Below are 21,033 nucleotides of genomic sequence, written 5' to 3' on the forward strand. Positions count from 1 at the left end.
TTTTTTTTTCTTGAACAAATCTCTTGAACTTTTTCCTGTTTCAATTATCAAGAGATCAGGTGGACTTGTCTGGATATGATACTTGGAACTTATGTTTGTATATATTATTGTTATTATTGTAATCCTGTTCTCTTTGTATTGTTATTATTGATATGTTCATTTAACTGATTATAATGCAATAAAAAGATTTGAAAAGAAAGAGAATTAGGACAGGTTTAGTCAGGAGGTGACACTGATGGATCTGTAAAAACTAATTATGTTTGTGCTTAACACAGGTCAATGATGTATGTAGAAGCTTACCACTACCTGGAAGCTCTAGACCAAGGATGCACAGTTCATTATGATATTAATTTCAGCATGCTGATAATGCATCAAACAATTTATGAGGAAATGAGCATTACTTTCTCTTAAATAAATCCTTAATTTGCCATTCAAATTTTGTTTATAGCTTGGAAGATAACATAACATTGGTTAATATGACAAAAAACTGCTAAAACTCATTTCAAAATAGTGTAAATTGCAAGATTAATTATGGTAATCATATGCCAAACTAAGACTAAAACTTGCATTTCTGTGATTTAACTGAAACATAAAAGAACACTTCACCAACCCGTCATCTATCAACATTCCATCAATACAATGGTAAACGATTGATTTACTAATTCAATACAGCAGTAAACAGCCTAAGGAATCTAAATTATTGGATGCTTATTTTCTTTATGAATTGATCTATTTTAAAGTACATCCTAGATTGTGGATTTCTACTAGAGTAATTTTCAATTAAATGTAATCTGTAAAATAGAACTTTGTACACATAAATTTCTGAAAATATTCATAATTATTAAATTACAACTTTATACTTTTTGATTTAAAATGTTGATCATTTATGGTGTACTGTGGCTGCACCATGGCCTGCATGTTAGAATTCTGACAGGGTCTCTTCGACATCACCACTGAAACTCCTTATCTGTAACATTAAGAGGAATGCCAGCAAATATGAATGGCATCTTTTAAAATTATTGATTAAATCCAAAATCTTGGAAAGGTTTATGAATTATGGTTATTGTGATGACTCTTTTAAGATTCCTATTGAATGGAATGATTAGAATTTTGGATGCTATTTACAGTTTTATTATTTTTTTCTTCCTTTAGTTTAATGTTTTAAAAAAATGCGAAAGAACAATGAATTTGGAGGAATTTTGCATCAGAAGTTTTACCTTTTGGATTTGTTTTACTGTATAGCAGGTTTTAAGTCAAGTGCAATGCTATGCCACCAGTTGTTCTTTTTAGCGGTCTGCTAAGTAACAATAATAAGTTCATCATTAAGTTAGCGTAAAGATTGCAACATAAAATGCAATTTGATTTTTTTTTATCATGTATGGTGCACCAAAGTTGCTGAGTTGAGTTAAAATCACATTTGTTTGGTAATAGAAAAAAACCTGATTATTTGTTGCCGAGAGCATCTTTAGAATAATGAGACTAGAGGTTTGAAAGTAAATCAAGTTTTAATTTATTTAATTACTCTGTCATAGAAATATTCATGAAATTGACACTAGAATTAAGAAATATTAAATATAAAAAAACCTGCAGACTTTGAAAATGAGAAATAAAAACAGAAAATTCTTGAAAAACTCATCAGACTAAAGAGAGTCAGACGCGAGATACTGACTGTTTCTCTTTTTGTAAATGCTATTTTTTTCTTGCTGAGTTTATCCAGTACACTCCCTTTTAAATTAAGGAAGGCTTTTAGAGAAAGGAGAAAAGATAGGCTAGGTAGCTAAAACAATTAAGGAAAGAAGCTTTAAAAAATCGCCAAGGATTGAAATACAGTTTGTATATGCAGATTATGCTGATCGATTTTTATGATGAAGAAAAAAGTTATTGGCCTGATTTTTGTTTCTCTTTTTTTTTTGAGATCTGGGTTACACTAGTGAGACCAGCATTTATTGACATTATGGAGGCAAATGATGTAATGTAAGAATGAAGGAAAATTCCTGTGTTTTTAAAAAAGGAAGAATTTGCAAATGAGAATGGAGTTTGTCTTTAGTTGATGCAAAGGAGGAATACACAGTAGAGTTTGGTATTCCAGGGCTAAAGGAGCCAATACTGTACACTGTATGAATCCTAACTGATCTAGAATTTGAAGTCCAATGAGGATTATTGATGTTGGAGAAAATTGTGCCTAGAAGTGTTAAAGTTGCAGGTGAGTTGGGAAATGTAAACAATTAATCAACAGAACATAGAAAATTTCAAACATGTTTAATCTGCCTCAAAATAGAGTATCAAAACATTTGCTGCTAGGTTTTCTATTTAATGTTAATAAACTGTCTTTATTAAAGCACTGTAGCATTTTCTTGAAGGTAGCGAAATAGACTGCATTGACAAAGATGGCAATACACCATTGCATGTGGCAGCCAGATATGGACACGAACTTCTTATTAATACCTTGATAACCAGTGGAGCTGAAATGACCAAGTAAGTTTCTGAAGGAGCATTTTGTTTTGCATGAGTCTGATAGTATTTCACTTCTTTCAATTTTTCATTGCTAAACTTTATTGTTCCTTTAGTTTTTGTAAGCCTGACGTTTCAATTTTCACAACATTACCAAATATTCCATATTCACTTGACACACAAAATTTAACTAATGTTGTATTTCACTGTTCAGTGCCTTGAAGATCTATTCAGCTCTCATACTTATTTTTACATTTTACTGTCTCATACTAAATTTTAAATATGTTGAAATTGGATTTTTGTGCTTATCTACAAAACATTATGCATCATGTCAATTCAGAGGAAAAATTCCAAAGCCTGTCAACAATTTACTAAAAATCAAAACCCAAAATTATGAGGCTGAAAAAGTATAAACCCCCTTTGGAATTAGTATGCTAATTTTCCTCAGGTGCAATATTTTACCTTACCATCTCACCTAATTTGTTGATGTAGAAAATTGAAAACCTGTTTTCAATGAGTTCATAAGAATAAATACCCCTCTCTCTGTAAGGTCCAACGCTATGGTAGATTTTCAATAGACCAAACCAAAATAAAGAAAAAAGAGCATTCAAGTCAAGTCAGGGAAATGATTATCGAGAAGCACAAATCTGGGGAAGAGTACGAGACGATCTCAAAGGCTTTAAACACATCTCAGAGCTCAGTGTAATCCATCATGAAAAAGTTGATAAAAAATGAAACGACAGCCACACTGCCGAGGTCAGGCCACCCCTCTAAACTTAGTTGCCACTTGTAAGAGAGACTACTGTGCTGCATCCAGTCACTCGGGTGAGTGAGTTGCAGAAGATAGTGGCTACAACTAGAGATGAATTTCATGGCTCCATAATCTATAAGGTCTTACACAATAAGGATATTTATGGAAGAGTGGCAAGGAAGAAGTCCTGGCTTAAAAAAAAACATGTCCTTGCCTGTAAAGACTTTGACGAGTGTCACAGAGAAGATGCTGTAAGGATGTGGAAGAATGTCTTTGGTTGGATGAGACTAAAATGGAACTTTTTGGCCTCAACACTAAGTGTGACATAAATCTAATACTGCACATCAGCCAGGTAATACCATCCCCACTATAAAGTAAGGTGGAGGTAGCATCATGCTGTGGGGATGCTTTTCAGCAGCAGGGACTGGACATCTGGTCAGGATTGATAGGAAGATGTATGCTGATAAATACAAAGAGATCCTGGATAAAAACCTGCTGGCCTCGGCCAAAAAGTTTAAACTGGGGAGGAAGTTTGTCTTCCAGCAGGACAATGACCCAAAACACACTGCCAGAGCAACCATGGAATGGCTTCAGGTTAAAAAAAAGTGGATGCCCTTGAGTGGCCCAGTCAGAGTTCTGACCTTAACCCAATCGAACATCTCTGGCAAGATCTCAAGATTGCTGTGCACATTGCGCCCCAACTAGCATTGTTTGAGCAATATTGCAAGGAGGAGTGGCCGAATCTTGCTCCATCATGTTCTGCAAAGCTAATAGAGACTTATCCATAAAGACTAGTGGCTGTAATAGCTGGTTCAACTAAGTACTCAGCAGAGTGGGATGACTACGTTTGAACTACTGACTCTTCAGCTTTTGAACAAAACAACACTCACAACACGATGGAGGAACTCAGCAGGTCGGGCAGCAACCGTGGAAACGATGAGTCAACGTTTCGGGCCGGAACCCTTCGTCAGGACTGAAGAGGGAAGGGGCAGAGGCCCTATAAAGAAGATGGGGGGAGGGTGGGAAGGAGAAGGCTGGTAGGTGCCAGGTGAAAAACCAGTAAGGGGAAAGATAAAGGGGTGGGAGAAGGGAAGCAGGGCGGTGATAGGCAGGAAAGGTGAAGAAGGAATAGGGGAAAGCACAATGGGTAGTAGAAGGAGGCGGAACCATGAGGGAGGTGATAGGCAGCTGGGGGAAGGGGCAGAGAGAAACTGGGATGGGGAGGAAATTACCGGAAGCTAGAGAATTCAGTGTTCATACCAAGGGGCTGGACACTACCCAGATGATATATGAGGTGTTGCTCCTCCAACCTGAGTTTAGCCTTATCATGGCAGTAGAGGAGGCTGTGTATGGACATATCTGAATAGGAATGTGAAGCGGAGTTGAAGTGGGTGGCAATCGGGAGATCCTGTCTGTTGTGGCGGATGGAGTGGAGGTGCTTGACAAAGCGATCCCCCAATCTGCGTCGGGTTTCACCGATGCAGAGGAGGCCGCACCGGATGCGATAGATGACCCCAACAGACTCACAAGTGAAGTGTTGCCTCACCTGGAAGGACTGTTTGGGGCCCTGAATGGTGGCAAGAGAGGAGGTGTAGGGACAAGTGTAGCACTTACGCTTACAAGGGATAAGTAGCGGGTGGGAGATCCGTAGGGAGGGACGTGTGGACCAGGGAGTCGTGGAGGGACTGATCCCTGTGGAAAGCGGAGAGGGGTGGAGAGGGAAAGATGTGCTTAGTAGTGTGGTCCTGCTGAAGGTGGCGGAAGTTGCGGAGGATAATGTGCTGAATCTGGAGGCTGGTGGGGTGGTAGGTTTTTGAATTTTTCATGCTTTACAATTTTCCCTGTTTTTTGAGCTCTATAGTGAAAAAGGAGCATGTGAGTCACAAATAAAAATTCCCTTTTAAATTGATCAAGATCCCTGGTTGTAATACTCATTTATGTGAACAAAGGCTTAGGGGTTGAATACTTTTACAAGGCGCTGTAGATTGATCAATCCACCAAAATTGAGTTCACTTTTACTATAAAATGCGTTACTGTGGTTAGCTGCTGAAAGGGACTTGCGTGCCATTTGCCATGGAATGATTAATTTTAATTTGCTTCCCTTACCATCACTACCTCCCAGCTAATCCTTTTCTATTCCTGGCTCTTTCTGATGAAAGGTAATTGACTTAAAACGTTAACTCTGTTTGTCTTTCTATAAATATTGCATGTTTTGCTGAGCATTTCTTACATTTTTTATACTTCCAATTTCTTTCATTCGCTGTGTTTTGCTCTTGAAATTAAGATGAAGTGTTTATTTAGTACTCCTTCCATTGTAGCAAGATGACTGAGTAGTGGGTGGCTGTTTAATAATTTTGCCATACACAATATTGGTGTGATTTTAGTGAATTTAGAACATACTTGTATGGTTTCCATTATGAATGAATATGCAAAACTATAATATTTTTAATCTACATAATTTTGTAGTTAATTTTTTGCTCCTTTAGAAGCTGTTATTGCCCAATTATAGAGATGTCTCTGAATATTGTATTATTTTCTTATGAAGTTAATCACAATAATTTGAATAGTAATACAAGATGTCTGTGCTGAAAACTTGTCATAATAATGTATAAATGTGATTCTTTCTTAGACGTGGCATCCATGGTATGTTTCCTTTGCACTTGGCTGCATTAAATGCACATGCAGACTGCTGCAGGAAGTTATTGTCATCAGGCAAGTATATTAAAAACAGAATTGAATCACTAATTCTATGAACACTTGGCCATCTGACCAATTGTTCAATAACTTCCTGTGCTCTTCTGTTCTCTAATACTTATTACAATTGCAATTTAGGACAGCACAGGGTTTTCCTGAGTGACTGTACTTCAGTAGCTGCAGTATCCTGAATTGTTTGAGAAATCAATGGCTTGACTTATTTTTCTTGGCACGATTTGAGACAATGCCGAATATAGGTTGTTCACACTTGAGAGTTTCTACGCAATTTTTTAAAATAAGTTTTGGATGAGCAACTCTGTTAACTTAACCCTTTAATTTTTGAAATCCTATACTAATTAATTTGCTAATCATGAGCAATCTTGCCGATTTTTCATCCAATTGTAATTCAACAGACATGAAATATAACCCAAAATCTTGCATAAAACATTTTTGACCTCGTTTCCCCAAGACTGAAAAAGTAATGATGATGTATCCTTGCTATAAAAATGTTTGTATACTCCACTAATAAAGCTGGAATTCAATGGAAGCTAATCGTACTAACCAAAATTACTGTTTTACTGAGCTATTTCTTATAGTAATCCACTATTTTTAAAGGACTTATTAGCCATTTGAACAGTTTCTAAGGGAATCACTTCTTTGGCAGTTCGTGAAATTATTCATGTGCTAACTGATTTCTGTCTTTATAATATTTCTTGCGGTCTATTAGGACAAAAATATAGCATAGTGTCATCATTTAGTAATGAGCACGTGCTGTCTGCAGGCTTTGAAGTAAACACCCCTGATAATTTTGGAAGGACTTGTCTTCATGCTGCTGCTGCAGGAGGGTGAGTCCATTTGTGAGCAAGTATTAGTTCTTCAAATTTATTCATTTGAAATCTGATTTGTCGTGTCAGGCTGTTTTGATCTGTGCAAAGTGACAGCATTCATCACTGGCTCCAAAGATCTAGTAATTCTTTTGGTGTGGACTTCACGATAGTTGCTGGAGTATTCAGTTTTCAGGGCTTCCTGGAATCTACAATCTTTGGGCATGCTGAGCAGCCACTCGTATTAAAGAATTCTCAGAGTCCTACAAAGGGAAAAGTAGAATTAGTTTATATTATAAACATTTTATGGAACTTTCATGTATGATAAAAGTTTTCTGATATATAAACGCATAATTTTTTTTAAGAAGATCCATTGTAACTTGAAATGTGTTTTTGGATGGGGTCACAATTTACAGACTTAAATACTTGAAGTCCGGAAAGATGCTCAAGCAGTAATTCTAGTTCATTGTGGCATAAATCTCCTTTGGATATCATGAAACCAAGCAATAACATTTTCAGTATATTTTGCAATATGATTTGATTCTCTATTTCCATATCCTTTGTTAATTCAGTGGTTTGTAGTGAAGAACGTTACAGTCAATGCAGCCAGTGGAGGACTGCTAATCACTGATAGTAATTTTTGGTTTTTCAATTCAGCAATACACTGGTGAAAATTGCAACGTTGCAGCTAGTTTCAGCATCACTACAGTGGCAAAGTTCGGGGTTATATTTTTCGTAATGAATTTCTGAGATTTGATAAATTGCTTGATTTCTTTGAGAAACTTGCAATTAGTCATACACTGTTGCATTTTAACATGCAATATGTTTCTTCACACAGCAATGTTGATTGTATAAAACTGTTACTGAGTAGTGGAGCGGACTTCAACTGCAAGGACAAATGTGGGAGGTGTGTGGCCTAATTTTATAGAATGAATCTAATTGGTTGCACACAGCAGAGTTACTATGCTTTATGACAATAATTTAAACATGCCTGTTTTCTTATTAGTTTAGTACTTATTGTGATAAATTTGATTATTGGTAGTACTTGGTAAGAATTTAAGTTTGAATTTAGAATCAAATATTTGCATTTTTTACTAAATTATATTAAAGTAAGTTTCAGTATTGCAAGAAACTAATATACTTTTCTGATAGAAATTGTGATAGAATTTGATTTTTTACATGTTTTCAATTTTATGTTATTTTACAGGACTCCACTGCACTATGCAGCCGCAAATTGTAATTACCAGTCTATCATGACTTTAGTATCCAGGGGCGCTAATATTAATGAAACAGACGAACGAGGTTGCACTGCTTTGCACTATGCGGCATCATCTGATAAGGACAGAAAGTAAGGGCATTTATTTTTGTGTGGTATGGAGATGTGAGCTACAGCAATGGTCTGCATCTATAACTCTAATTATATCTTGTTAAATACACAGTAATGTGCTATACAGGTCAACCTTCACTAATCCGGCACCACTGGGACCTGAGGAGTGCCGGATTAGTGAAAATGCCGAATTACAGAAGGATCATATCAGTGCAGGATTATCGAAGGAACCGGATTACAGGTAGTTGGATTAGTGAAGGTCGATCTGTATTTGATTTTTCATTCATTTTGGGGCGAGAAATGCCCTTGTGGAATACATGATACATACTGTAGTTTCAAATATCTATAATCCATAACATTAGTTGGAAATTAAAAATTGATATCAGATATTTTGTCACACTGATTTGGTTAGTTTGTGTAAATGAATAATTGTGGCAGAAGTGGAAGAGATAGCAATTTGAATTTATATTAAATCCTTTCAAACATTTTCTCCACTGATGGAAAAGAGACCAATTATTGTTTTTATTTTGAAGTTGTTCACAAATTAAATGCCTTAAATCTCCTGAATCTTTTGATTCTTTCACCAAGAAAAAGAAGTATCTTAGAAAATTCAGATGAAAATGCTGAAGAACTTGATGATGAGATCAATGAGACAAAAGAGAAAGAGGCCTCATTGTAAGTTGAAAATTTTCAAAAATAATGGTTAAGATAAAATCTCCATGGTGCTGGTTGTATAATACCCAATGATATGAACATTGAATTTTACAGTTTTAAGGTAATCTGCTGTGCTTCTTTCTCCTTATAATTCACCCAGGTTCTTTCACATCCCTGACCTGGTTCCATCTGCCTATCACTCCCACACCTAATTGGCTGGGTCTACTTAAACCCTCCATCAACTGTCCATCCTTCCTCATCTGGTTCTCAATATGATTTTCCTTCACAGATTCCAGTATCTGCAACCTCTTATGTTTCCACTTACCACTTATCCAACTTCTGTCTCTGTTTGCACCCTGCATTTTTTTTTCTCTTGTCTGTCTTCACCCATGAATCACTGTCTCACAATTTCACAACTCTGTCTCCCATCAGGCTTCATCTGCCCATTGTATAATTGTTCACCCATTTCTACCAATTGCTTGCCAGCCTCTGCCTCATCCCTCCATCTCGCCTTCTGAATTTCCCATCAGAATGTGGTAGTTCAGTCTTAGTTCAACTCACCTGATCTGGAACACCCCGCAGTCAAGGGTCATCCATTTTATCTGCCGAGAGAGTTTTCTGCTATCATCCTGGTAGCAGTGTACATTATACCCCTGACCGATGTAAAGCAGACACTGGAGTTGCTGAGCACTGTAATCAGCAGTCGTGAATCAGTGTACTTCTCTATAATTGTGGAAGATTTCAACTAGGCCAGCTTGAAGAAATCTCTGACCAACTGGCACCAAAGTATCACCTGTCGAACTAGAGGAGCCAACAGACTTGACCAATGTTACATCACCATCAAGAGCATTTGCTGTGCCATCCTATGCCTGCACTTTGAAAAGTCCATTCACCTAGCTGTGCCTCTACTTCTGGCATAGAGACAGAGACTGAGGACTGCAGCATCAGTGGTGAGCACCACTAAGGTATGGCCAAGGGAGATGGAGGAGCGCTTACAGGATTGCTTTGCATTGGTGGACTGGACAATATTCAGAAATTCATCTTCAAATCAGAATGAATACACCACAGTTGTCACCAACTGCATCAAGATCTATGTGAATGAGTGTGTGCCTTCTAGAACATACCAGACATACCCAAACCAAAAGCTGTGGGTGAACCAGGAGATTCATAGTCTGCTGAGGGCTAGATCTGTGGCATTCAAGATCAGTGATGCAGAACTTGTACAGGAAGTCCAGGTATGACCTATTTAAAGAGCAACATCTAAGAAGGTCTTTCCTGGGCCCAACATGTTGATGCAATTACAAAGAAGGCAACACAGCAGCTATATTTCATGAAAAGTTTGAGGCGATTTGGTATGTCACCAAAAACTCCAGCAAATTTCTACAGATGTATTGTGGAGAGTGTTCTAACTCGTTGTACACCATTTGGTATGGTTACTGCACAGGATCGGAAAAAGCTACAGAGAGTTACAAACTCAACCAGCTCCATCATGCTTCCTAGCTTTGAGGACGTTTCCAAAGGGCAATGCCTCAAAAAGGTGACATCCATCATTAAGGGCCCCATCACCCAAGACATGCCCTCTTCTCATTGCTATCATCAGGGAGGAAGTACAATAGTCTGAAGACACACACTGAACATTTTAGGAACAGCTTCTTCCCCACTGCCATCAGATTTCTGAATGGACAATGAACCCATGTGCACTTTTTTTTTGTTCTCTCTTTACACTACTTATTTAATTTTCATTTGTAATTTATAGTTTTATTATGTATTGCATTGTACTGCTGCAGCAAAACAGCACGTGTCATGGTATATGCCAGGGTTATAAACCTGATTCTGAATCTGATATTTCCACAATTCACTATCACTTCTGATGCAGAGTCTTGGCCTGAAACTTCAACCATGCCTCTGCCTCCATAGATGCTGCCTGACCCTCAGAGTTCTTGCAGAAGATTGTTCTTTGTTTGCTCCATATTACAGCATCTGTACTCTCTTGTGTTCCCAGTTACATTAATTGACGTAGATTACTTAAAATGTGCTCTGTTTAATGGTGATGCATTCTGTCATTTGTTCATTTTCTAAGGTAAATGCATTGCTAAATTGATTGCATTTATTAAAACTTATCTTCATTTGTCTTTTTCTAGAAATTTATCTTAAAAATTTTTTTTGGAAATTATTTTGTGCACATATGCTTGCAATTATACAGATGCTATTACATGTTGAGATAGGACCCAAGAACTTAGCTTCCTAATCACGGCTGAAGAATAGGTTTTGAAGAAAACTGAGGAAGAGAAAAATTGCTAAGTTTAAAAGCCCGAGGATGAGTTCCTTCCTTTTAATGAAGAGGGTATATATTGGCAGAGTGAAGAGGAAAGTGAGAAGGTACACATGCTTACGCACAGTTAAAAGATCAGTATTTGTGGGAGAGAGATGGGGAGGAATCTTTCGAGGTAGCTTTGTACAAGAGTAGTTAAAATTGCTATGAGAATTGCGGACCATGCCTTTGAAAAAGGGGAAGGATACAGAATGGAAGAGCACATCTTCCACATACATAGAAACAATTTTTGTACATTGCCATTTATAATGCACAGAAGATGACAGTACCTTCATGATTTTTCTGGATACTTATCCTGACACTTAGTAGTTAAACATTAGTTTGGGCATTAAAGTGGTAGATTTATTTCAGCCAAAATTATTTTGTCAAAGTTTGCTAATCATGAGCATCTCTAAATTGGTCCCTTGCAAATAACAAAGGAAGAATTTGCAAGGTGTCCTCAATGAACAACGATGATAGGGACCAGAAAGTTGCGACGAATAGCGAAAAGACTTGGAGGAGGATATTTTCGTCAATTTGACTTGATATAAATTCAAGAGATGGGGTTTAGGGACTGGAGCACACACACACACACACACACACACACACACACACACACACACACACACACACACACACACACACACACACACACACACACAGAGATGTGGTTGTATCCAGATAAATTGTTTTCTTGCTGCTCTGTTCTCAATATTTTAGTTTAAAGCTATAGAATTCCTAATGCTCCAGGCTACCTTTGCTGAGTGGTCACAATGATCACCACTTCCATGCGCGATGTCAGTTGCTTTCTTAATATGATCAAATATTTACAGAAGGTTTATAATTATGAAGAAGTTTTTCAATTGAGAATATTCTTCCTTGCCACACTTCCTCATGATCTGTTTGACTGTTCCTCTCTGCCACATCTTAGTTTGTGACAGACAAGCATGTGATTCCAACATAAACATTGTTGCTTTCAACTTCATTGAAACCTACTTCCCTTTCTGGTTGTGCAATATCTTCAGGAATTATTGCTGAATGAGAATTGACTTTTTGAAAACTAGTAAAAAGAACAAACACAGTATCAGTATAAATATTTTGTCGCAGCCATTTATTAACTGATGAGAGACTTCATTCTAAGAATAACCAATCACTATGTAACAACATCATAAATGTTGAACTATTTCCAAAACTCTTTGTAGATTTTCTGCCTACATTTATGGCTATAATTAACTCAGAGTTGCCCTTCTCAAGTCATGTGCTTTGAGTGTGGTAAAAACATCCTGGTCCATAGGCTGCAAAAGAGATTTTGTCCATGCTAGCATAAAGCAACTTTCATTTCAGGATCGCAAACACGATGAAGGGTCTTGGCCCGCAACGTCAACTGTACCTCTTCCTAGAGATGCTTCCTGGCCTGCTGCGTTCACCAGCAACTTTGATGTGTGTTGCTTTCATTTCAGGATACAAGGTTTTAAAATCAACATCATGAATGTTTTCTATTCTGAGAAGAATCTTTAATATTTTGTCGTGATAGCAGTTTTTTATTTCAGCACTTGTGAAAAATTAGCCTAATTAACTAAGCTTTCTGATGGGATTTTCGAATGACAGATGATGTAATTTAAAGCTGCTTTTAAGTGCCTAAATAGTCTCTTAGACACACAAGATGCGGCTTCAGATTTTTATCATCATTAGCTTAGCTTATTCCATGAGGAGCATTTTTCTATCTCATGGAAATACAATGGATTTCAGTTCATTGGGGCACCTTGGGACTTGTATACTTTGGCTCAATTAAGTGGCTGCTCAAATTTTCTGAAATTTCATGGAAATAGTTAAAAAGGTATAAAATAGACAAACTAACGTTTAACAGAACAACAAATCATGTATTTAAATGAAATGCAGAAGAAATTAGAATACTACTAATACTACTATAGTACTATAAAACTGTATTCATTCCTAATAGTTATTGACGGAAGAATTCATCCAGTATATGCGTATGTGTTCTTTTGATGGACTGTAAGTGAACAAATGAGTGCAGACACTTAGTGGAGATAATGGACTGCCTTCGCACAATGATTTTGACAATTGCATCCTCCAAGTCTTTATTTTCATTGTTAAATTCAAGACGATTGTTGATAGCTTCAAATTCTTCGTAGTTCCTAACTTGTTGAAGTTGCGAAATCGTTTTATTTCCACTCTCAGCCATTTCTGGGATCTCCAAGCTCAATGCTTAAAACCACAGTGATATAAACAGTTCTGAATTGTGTTTATTTCTCACCAACTATCAGAGTCAACAAATCAATGCTTTTTGAACGCAAGCACATGTAACTGAAGCTATTTTAAAAACTTTTCACTCTGAGCATGATGTAGTGTCAAACGGCCACACAAATGCACATGACTGACACTAGTTAGAAACTGTTCAGCAACAGTCCCCTGTCCCAATTAAGCGCTGTAGTGCCTCAAATAAATGAAGGGAATTCTGGCTATTTTCCTGATAGTTTTTGCTCTTTAAGAGTTGTCTCAAAAAATATTAACCAATGGCCCAATTCAGCAGAATCCACTGTATAAGTAGCAGAGGGGATATGTTTGTAATACAAGTCTGTTATATTGGCATTTTCTATGGCATTCTTAAGATGATTGGAAATGTCTGGCCAGCATCCTCTTCAGTGCTGGTCAATATTGCCCATAATTGTCATATTCATTAATGAATATCATTTCCTGATTTTGTAGATCCAACCACCGGCGGTGTCAAAGTCTCCCTCTTCCCTTGCCTCTTCTTCTGACTATTCTCATATCTGCATGTGGACTTGAGGCTTTCTGCTGAATAGTGGCTAAGCTGAGCAATGTATTTTGCTTGTTGAGATCATTGTTCTACACTGGAAACACATGTTCCATTTTATCCATAATCACACTTTGTCTTGTTATTTTCACTTCAGAATGTTTTAACCTGTAACCTTAGCATTATCTTATATCTTTTCAACTTTATTATGGGCTGTTATTTGTCAGGGGCATGTTCAGTGTCAGTGCCCACTTGTGTCTGCTGACTGTTTATCACCCTACTGGTGACTTGCAATTTCCATATTAATATCCAGTGAACAATTCAGACAGTATTGAGTTTATCTGCTTTTCCTTTTCCACTATTACCACTTGGCTTATGCTTACCAGTCATTGTTGCAATTCATCAATATCACTTGTATGTTGTGACTAAAAATATACAATAAACAAAGGTTATAAGGATACCTATAGTCAATACAGAGAGAACAGACTGAGAAAGCATTACTACAAAGGATTCGGGGACATGTTAAGTCACTGAACGATAGAGAGATGTTCAATTATTGGAGGGTGGCAACAGATTTTCCTGATTTGGCAATAATGCTTAATCTGCAGCAACACAAGTATGCAATAATGTATACTGAAAGTATCCTCAATTTCAAGTGTAAAACAGCATATAACCCTGCAGGTGACCATTACCTGACAACAGCTGTCATTGTTTTTTAAATTAAGCAGAAATAGATGAAGAATCATTGAATAATTTTCTATTTCTATATGTACTAGATGGTATATTGACCCATTTGCTATTATCAGTAGATAATATGAATCATTGGAATTTGGGATAATTTACCGTAGGATTTGAACAAGTGAACTATTTAGGATCTTTGCCAGGTATCCTGGATTGTAGCACAGCATTATTGTGTGTTCTATTGGATGATATTGTGTGTGTTAGTGATATAAGTTCAAGAGGATTGACTTAGAAAGCTTCTATAGTAGGTCCAGATACTTAATTTTGTTTGATTTATGAGTGGCTAAATCCATTGATCTAGAAATTTGATCCTATAATGTTTTCAGCATTGGTTGAAAATGGATCCTTTTTTCCTAGAGTGGAGTATAGTACCCATTATCCCTATTTTATCAGAGCAATTTGCATTTGTACCAGTTGCATCTTTCCTGTGTTAGATTCATATTGAGTGATTTTAATCCTTGTAAAAAAGAATGCAATTTTCCAGTCTCCCCAGATAAAGTCAATCATTGCTGTTCCAAAGCTACTGCTGTTGGTCATTTGTGGACCAATTATTTTTATTAACACTATGTGCTTCATGGCTGAGGGATTTGGAACTTCTACAGTTTGCTGCACAGGATTCTTGAGGCAGACTACTGCATCATTGCTGCTCCTAGATAAGACTGTTGTACTTAACCTTCTAGCCATAGGACTGTTCCAGGTGGCTACATCTGTCTTACACTATGTATTCCAGTTTATTCCTTATTGCAGCATTATTGAGGTACATAATATTTCAGGAGAAATTACATCAGTTTTTCCTTCATTTCAAAATATGAGATAAAGGGTATGTAGGAGGAGGCTGAGAGTGCTGACTTCTCATGCTACAATCTGTTAAAATATAGTTGCTCATTCTTGAACCTGTGTTCTACATGAATTGTGCTTTCACTAACCAGTGCCCATGTTTTCTTCAACTATCAGTGGTACTTCGATGCACTCTATTCCAGGTGGCTTGGCAATGGTATGGCTCCTTCAATCTAAGGTAGTCACTTTGGTCTTTCATTTATCAGCAGGCACACCATCCCAATGGATATACTTTGGAGAAAAAAGCACTATTCCCTCTCAGTTTCAGTATTGTGCTTTCTCTAGCCATTGCAGCCGAATGCCACTATTTAAAAAAAAGTCACAGCAGTGCCAAGAACTTGATTGAAACAACATTTGACTTTGATTAAAAAATAAAATTTCGCTGCTTGCATTATTCACAGGATCCTCTTCAGTATTTGCCAGACAGTTTCCTTCTTACTGCAAAACATGGCAAACAAGCAGCTCAGGGCTTTGGGAAGGAAGGTTGTGAGGTTGGAGGATCCACTCCTAACAATAATGGTCACAGGCACTGCAAGTTAACGAGCATATTGGCAAGCAGTATAGATAGGATATCCCATCTGGACATGCTATCATGGACTGTGTAATGGCTTTTGCAACTCACTTAAAGATACTGTATCTACCATTACAATACAGTGCCATTTTTATGTTCTTGGTTGTAAGCTTGGGAAAAAGCTCAAAGATTGCACGAGCTTTCGCATTTTGTAGCAGCTGACCACTCCAGCACAGATTTCTGAAAGGTATTACTGAAATTACTGAGATTCTCACCGTGCAATAAGCAAGTTTATTTTGCCATTATATAGCTTCTAGTAATGAACTTTATCTATTAGATAAGCAAAGTGATGCTTGGAAATGATAAGAATCCATTGAACACATTGAATTCACATTGAGGCAAATAATGCTTTGGTGTTTTCTGTGATGCATTCTTACCATGTTAGGCTCAAAGCGTGATATTTATTTAATTCATTTACAGGCATGGTTACTTCATTTATGACAGTTAGTTCCATCCATTAACCAGCCTTGCAGGTCTAGGTCAGTTCCTTGAATCAATTTTTTTGCCAGGATCAAATCATCGGGTGTCTTAAGTACACGATGAGATATGAAGTAATGGGCTCTCAGTTCTCCATTAGGTTAAATAGCATGCTGAGGCACAACGATAAAATGGTAATTTATTAAATGGTATATTAATTAGCTCCAACAATTGCATAGGATTATTTTTGTTAAAGGCTAGAACCCAAGTCAATGTGATGTTTCAACATTCCTTCTAATTTATTTTTGCCATCTGCATGGACAACCTGTTGCTCTGAGCAGGAACTTTTTACATGGCCTGAAAACTGGACAGCACTCTAATAGAATGTGACATAAAACAACAAAAGCTACATGCGTGGGAGCATTTCAATTATGGCACAACAGTAATATACTTCTGTCATGTTTTGAATGATTGAACCTAAGAAATGCTCATTAAGCAAACACAGAAAGTAAGAGATGATCCTTGTGCTTGTCAAGAATATGTTTAAAGGCGGTATCGCACTAGATCCACCGTAATGAAGGATATGTTGACCCTGATAGCTGAATGATTTTTTTTAACTAATTGTATCCTGTTGGAAGTGAAGTCACTATGGTGACTAATGGGTTATTGATTGATATTTAGATCCCTTTAATCTTTTTTGTAACAGTGAAAGAAAGTGCAGTTGAGATACAAGTCATCATTGAATGAATATTGTCTCTAAATGTTATGCCCAAGTCTGACTTCAAACTATTTTTGTATAGTAATGATATGTGAACTCGTCAAGGTATAATTGTCCCAGTTAAGAGGCCATTCTGAGTTGAAACTCTGATCATTGAAGAGAGAGTTCAAATGTCCTGAATAGTGATTAAAAAAAAATTATGGTGGAAACAGAAGACATTTGTGTGCAGATCTGCTGAAATCCTGATCACACCGCTGTTGCTATGATTGCTGAACCTTTACTGAATGATTCAGATAGCTATTTGCTTTCATGTCGCGGTTTTCAATCTAACAAAATTATATCACAGCCTTATTAAATTGGTTTCATTCCTGTTGAGAACATCAATGTCCTTGAACAAAAAATCCTACAAAAACAAGCAGATATGGCCCAGTCCATCACAGGTAAAGCCCTCCCAATCATTGACTACATCTTCATGAGAAGCTGCTGCAGGAAAGCGGCATCCATCATCAGGGACCCCTACCACCCAGGACTAGCTGTCTTCTTGCTATTGTCATGAGAAAGACGGTATAGGAACCTCAGGACACACACCACAGGTTCAGAAACAATTACTAACCCTCAACCATTAGGCTCTTGAGCCAAAGGGAATGACTTCACTTGCCCTATAATTAAAATGACCCCACAACCAACAGCCTCATATTCAAGGACTTTTCATCCCATATTCTCAATATTTATTGACTTATTATTTTTTTCTTTTTTGTATTTGCACAGTTGGTTGTCTACTGCACTCTGATTGAACACCCAAGTTGGGCGGCCTTTCATTGCTTGTGCAATGATTATTATTCTAATTATTGAGTATGCCTACAAGAAAATAAATCTCAGGGTTATATATGGTGACATGTATGTACTTTGATAATAAATTTACTGTGAACTTTAGTTCTATCTTAGTCCTTTTCTGAAACAATGCCTTCAAAATGCACTTAAAAGCCTTTGGACGTTGTCTGGCTCTCCACTTGCACAATGTTCAGTACCAGCCCCTTCTTGCTGGTCTTGCTACATACTAATCACAACACTTCAATTTAAAAAAAAATCAGTGATTTTCATAACCGTTTCTTTACTGCTGCCATCATTATTATAAAGGTAGTCAGGATCCACTAACTTAGGTAGTTTTGCACTTTTGGGAGAGTACCTGTGTATTTAGTTTTCTCTTTGACCACTTGGGGTTAATAGAGCACTTAGGCCTATGCAAAGTTCCTCTTTTTTTTTAAATTTCTTGGTGCAATCCAGATGGCATTTTGATTTTAAGTATGTCATCCTCCTCAAGATTGTTTTCTTAACAAATATAGCTGCAACCTCTCTCAAAAACAATTTTTGCAGCCTTCTCAAAGGAATGCAAACCTGAGAGATTAGAGGTTTGCTCTGTTGAGCTGGGAAATCAAGCCTGTCTGTCTAATAGACCATGAGGAGGATGGCCTTCTCTTCCTGACAGGTCAGTCTAATAGTTTGAGTGGGGCCCATCCTCCTTCATTATGGCATGAAAGATAAGTGCCAAAGTAGTGGTATTGCACCATGATGTGGTAACCTGCTTGATTAATGGGTACACACTATGTGCTGTAAGGGAATAGAGGGAGGTAATTAAAGTGACATAAGTTTTGTACCTGCCAGCGAATGTGAAGGGTGGGAAAGTAAAACAGTGGCTATTACCATCTGTTGTGGTTGTGGAAAAAGAGAACTAATGATTGAGTGGTCAGAGCTGTAATTCAGAAGAACCTTGCAATTTACAAGTGTTGAGCATGGTCCATCATACTTCCACACAAAATACTTCTGTCTAAACTACTTAGTACTGCTTTATGTGTAGCTTCTGGGGATGACTTCTTTTCTGAAGCACTTGGTCGCAGCCCAGGGTGGCCTCCTTGACCCTGAGTGCAAAGGACGCATGCGTGCATGTCCCTTCTTGCCATGATCTTGTGCTGCTCCATTGCTCGATATAGGGCTGACTGGCCTGTTCTTGTTTTATTACTTAGTTCCTCATTTGCCCCTTTTCTTTTTTTCTGTTTCTGTTTTCTCTCCTTTTTCTTTCTCCTGGTGCAAGGACAGCACAATTTTGTTTTAATTCTTTGATTTTGGAACAATTGAGTTGCAGGGTCTCTGTGTTGTCTAAGTTGACTATGTGTTGGATTCTAAAGGATTCAGTAATATACCCACCATGACTATGTGCTGTATGATGGGGGCAGAGATAGTGATAGAGAAAATAGAAAATGGCAATACAAATTAATTGCTGACTTTTGTCAAATATGTTACAGCTGTTTGCAGTATTTGCTTCACAATGATGCCAACCCAACAATTCGAGACAAGCAGGGTTACAATGCCGTACATTATGCTGCTGCATATGGGCATAAGCAATGCCTGGAGCTGGTAAGAAATTTTATTTTTATTTGATGCAGCCTTACATTCATAGAAAAATAACAAATTATATGCAGGAATACAAAATTAATGTACAGTATTCTTAATCTATTATAATGCCACAAAGTTTGCTATTTCTGTAAGTGGCACTCTTGATGTGTGATTTTCTTGATTCAGAACTTTTAATGTATTATACTGTTTCTTTAAATCAAGTTAATTGCCCTACTAATAGCTTCCAAACTAACTTATTATCACATAACTTCAAATGTAACAATAGTAATTCAGATTTAAATATTTGGATTACAAAGAATGAGCCAAAATTGTCTAAAATTAACTCAGTAGAACTCTTGTATTTTCCTGTTGAAGCAATGATATCCTATCATTTGAGGCCGCCTTCTTATTCTTACCATTTCACAAGTAAATTAGGGAAAAGGAAGGGGGCTGGATAGAAAGGGAGGATCAAAAGGATACTGGAGTTTGGATGGGAAAAGGTGGAGGAATTTGGTAAGACAATATTCTGGGGTGAGAGGATATTTGGTCAAAACAGAATGGGAAGTTGAAAGGCCTTGCTAATGGTGGAGGGTCAATGTGCAGGACTGATGATGTTTGGGGAAACTGACTTTTAATAAGTTAAACATTTAGCTGAAAAAGGCTGGATGTTGTTAATTATCTAGCAATTGCCAGCATAGAGTATCCTTTAATGTCTGCTGAACCTGGAAGAATTTGAAAAGGGCTTTGTTCACATGTGACATTAAGGGTGATTTTCACTGTCAGATTCCACCTTGCTTTCAAAGTCTTTGATTTCAACCCCAGTCTTCTGTTCCAACCTGAAAATGACCTTCTCAAGTGCAAAGGTTGATAGACACACAGTGACTAAACCAGAAATTTGACACATTCCATGCATGATGGAACTTGCATTAGCATTTGACAATTGATGCTAGATTACTTGATAATTAATTTTTTAAAGTGGGGATTGAAAGATATTTGTCAATCAAAAACACTGAATGATATCAAGAATTACAGAATGATATCAATGAAACTCATTGTAAATGGAGATAAGTTGTGTTGTGTCATGTAATGTGATGATTTTGTTGAATGCTGGAATAGGCTTTTGAGATTAAATGGCGTACTTCTCTACAAATTCCATTTACTCTATGAGATTCTCCTCAATTTTTGAAAACTGTTAATTCAGCTTTTCTTTTAAACAGAATACTGCTCTAGTTGTTCAATTTTTCTTCATGAATACAATAGTATAATTGTGGTAAATCTACACAGCATTCTTTTCAGGTGAATATTTCTTTGCTTAAATGATGGTTCTTGAATTGAAGGTTGTACCCGAGTTGAGACCCTACTCAGGGCTTGGTATGGTTTTAGCATGGCTTCTAATTCCATGATATGAAGCCCAGTATTTCATCACAGATTTTAGTTTTTTACTTATTCACAACATTTTAATGATTCACATGCACAGAAGCTTCAGTCTTTTTCACCATTGCACAATTTATGAGGTAGTCAACTGTATTCAAATTGGATAATGATCACCTTTCCTGTATTTGCCTTTAAG

The 21,033-nt window shown here is 37.1% G+C and overlaps 1 protein-coding gene across 7 annotated transcripts in view; it reads left to right on the forward strand.

Annotated features, from left to right (window-relative positions):
- LOC140199474 (serine/threonine-protein phosphatase 6 regulatory ankyrin repeat subunit C-like) overlaps positions 1–21,033 on the forward strand; it is a 163,069-nt gene that overhangs the window by 86,294 nt on the left and 55,742 nt on the right. For 4 of the 7 annotated variants that reach the window (XM_072261620.1, XM_072261626.1, XM_072261622.1 and 1 more), the window contains exons 10-16: positions 2,361–2,475; positions 5,832–5,914; positions 6,624–6,741; positions 7,559–7,627; positions 7,928–8,068; positions 8,636–8,722; positions 19,373–19,484. In XM_072261620.1, the coding sequence (XP_072117721.1) occupies positions 2,361–2,475; positions 5,832–5,914; positions 6,624–6,741; positions 7,559–7,627; positions 7,928–8,068; positions 8,636–8,722; positions 19,373–19,484 (725 nt within the window). The remainder of the gene's footprint in view (positions 1–2,360; positions 2,476–5,831; positions 5,915–6,623; positions 6,742–7,558; positions 7,628–7,927; positions 8,069–8,635; positions 8,723–19,372; positions 19,485–21,033) is intronic. The other 3 variants (XM_072261623.1, XM_072261625.1, XM_072261624.1) reach the window with 2 other exon arrangements.

The sequence above is a fragment of the Mobula birostris genome, chromosome 6 (genome assembly GCF_030028105.1).
Source record: "Mobula birostris isolate sMobBir1 chromosome 6, sMobBir1.hap1, whole genome shotgun sequence".
NCBI lineage: Eukaryota > Metazoa > Chordata > Chondrichthyes > Myliobatiformes > Myliobatidae > Mobula > Mobula birostris.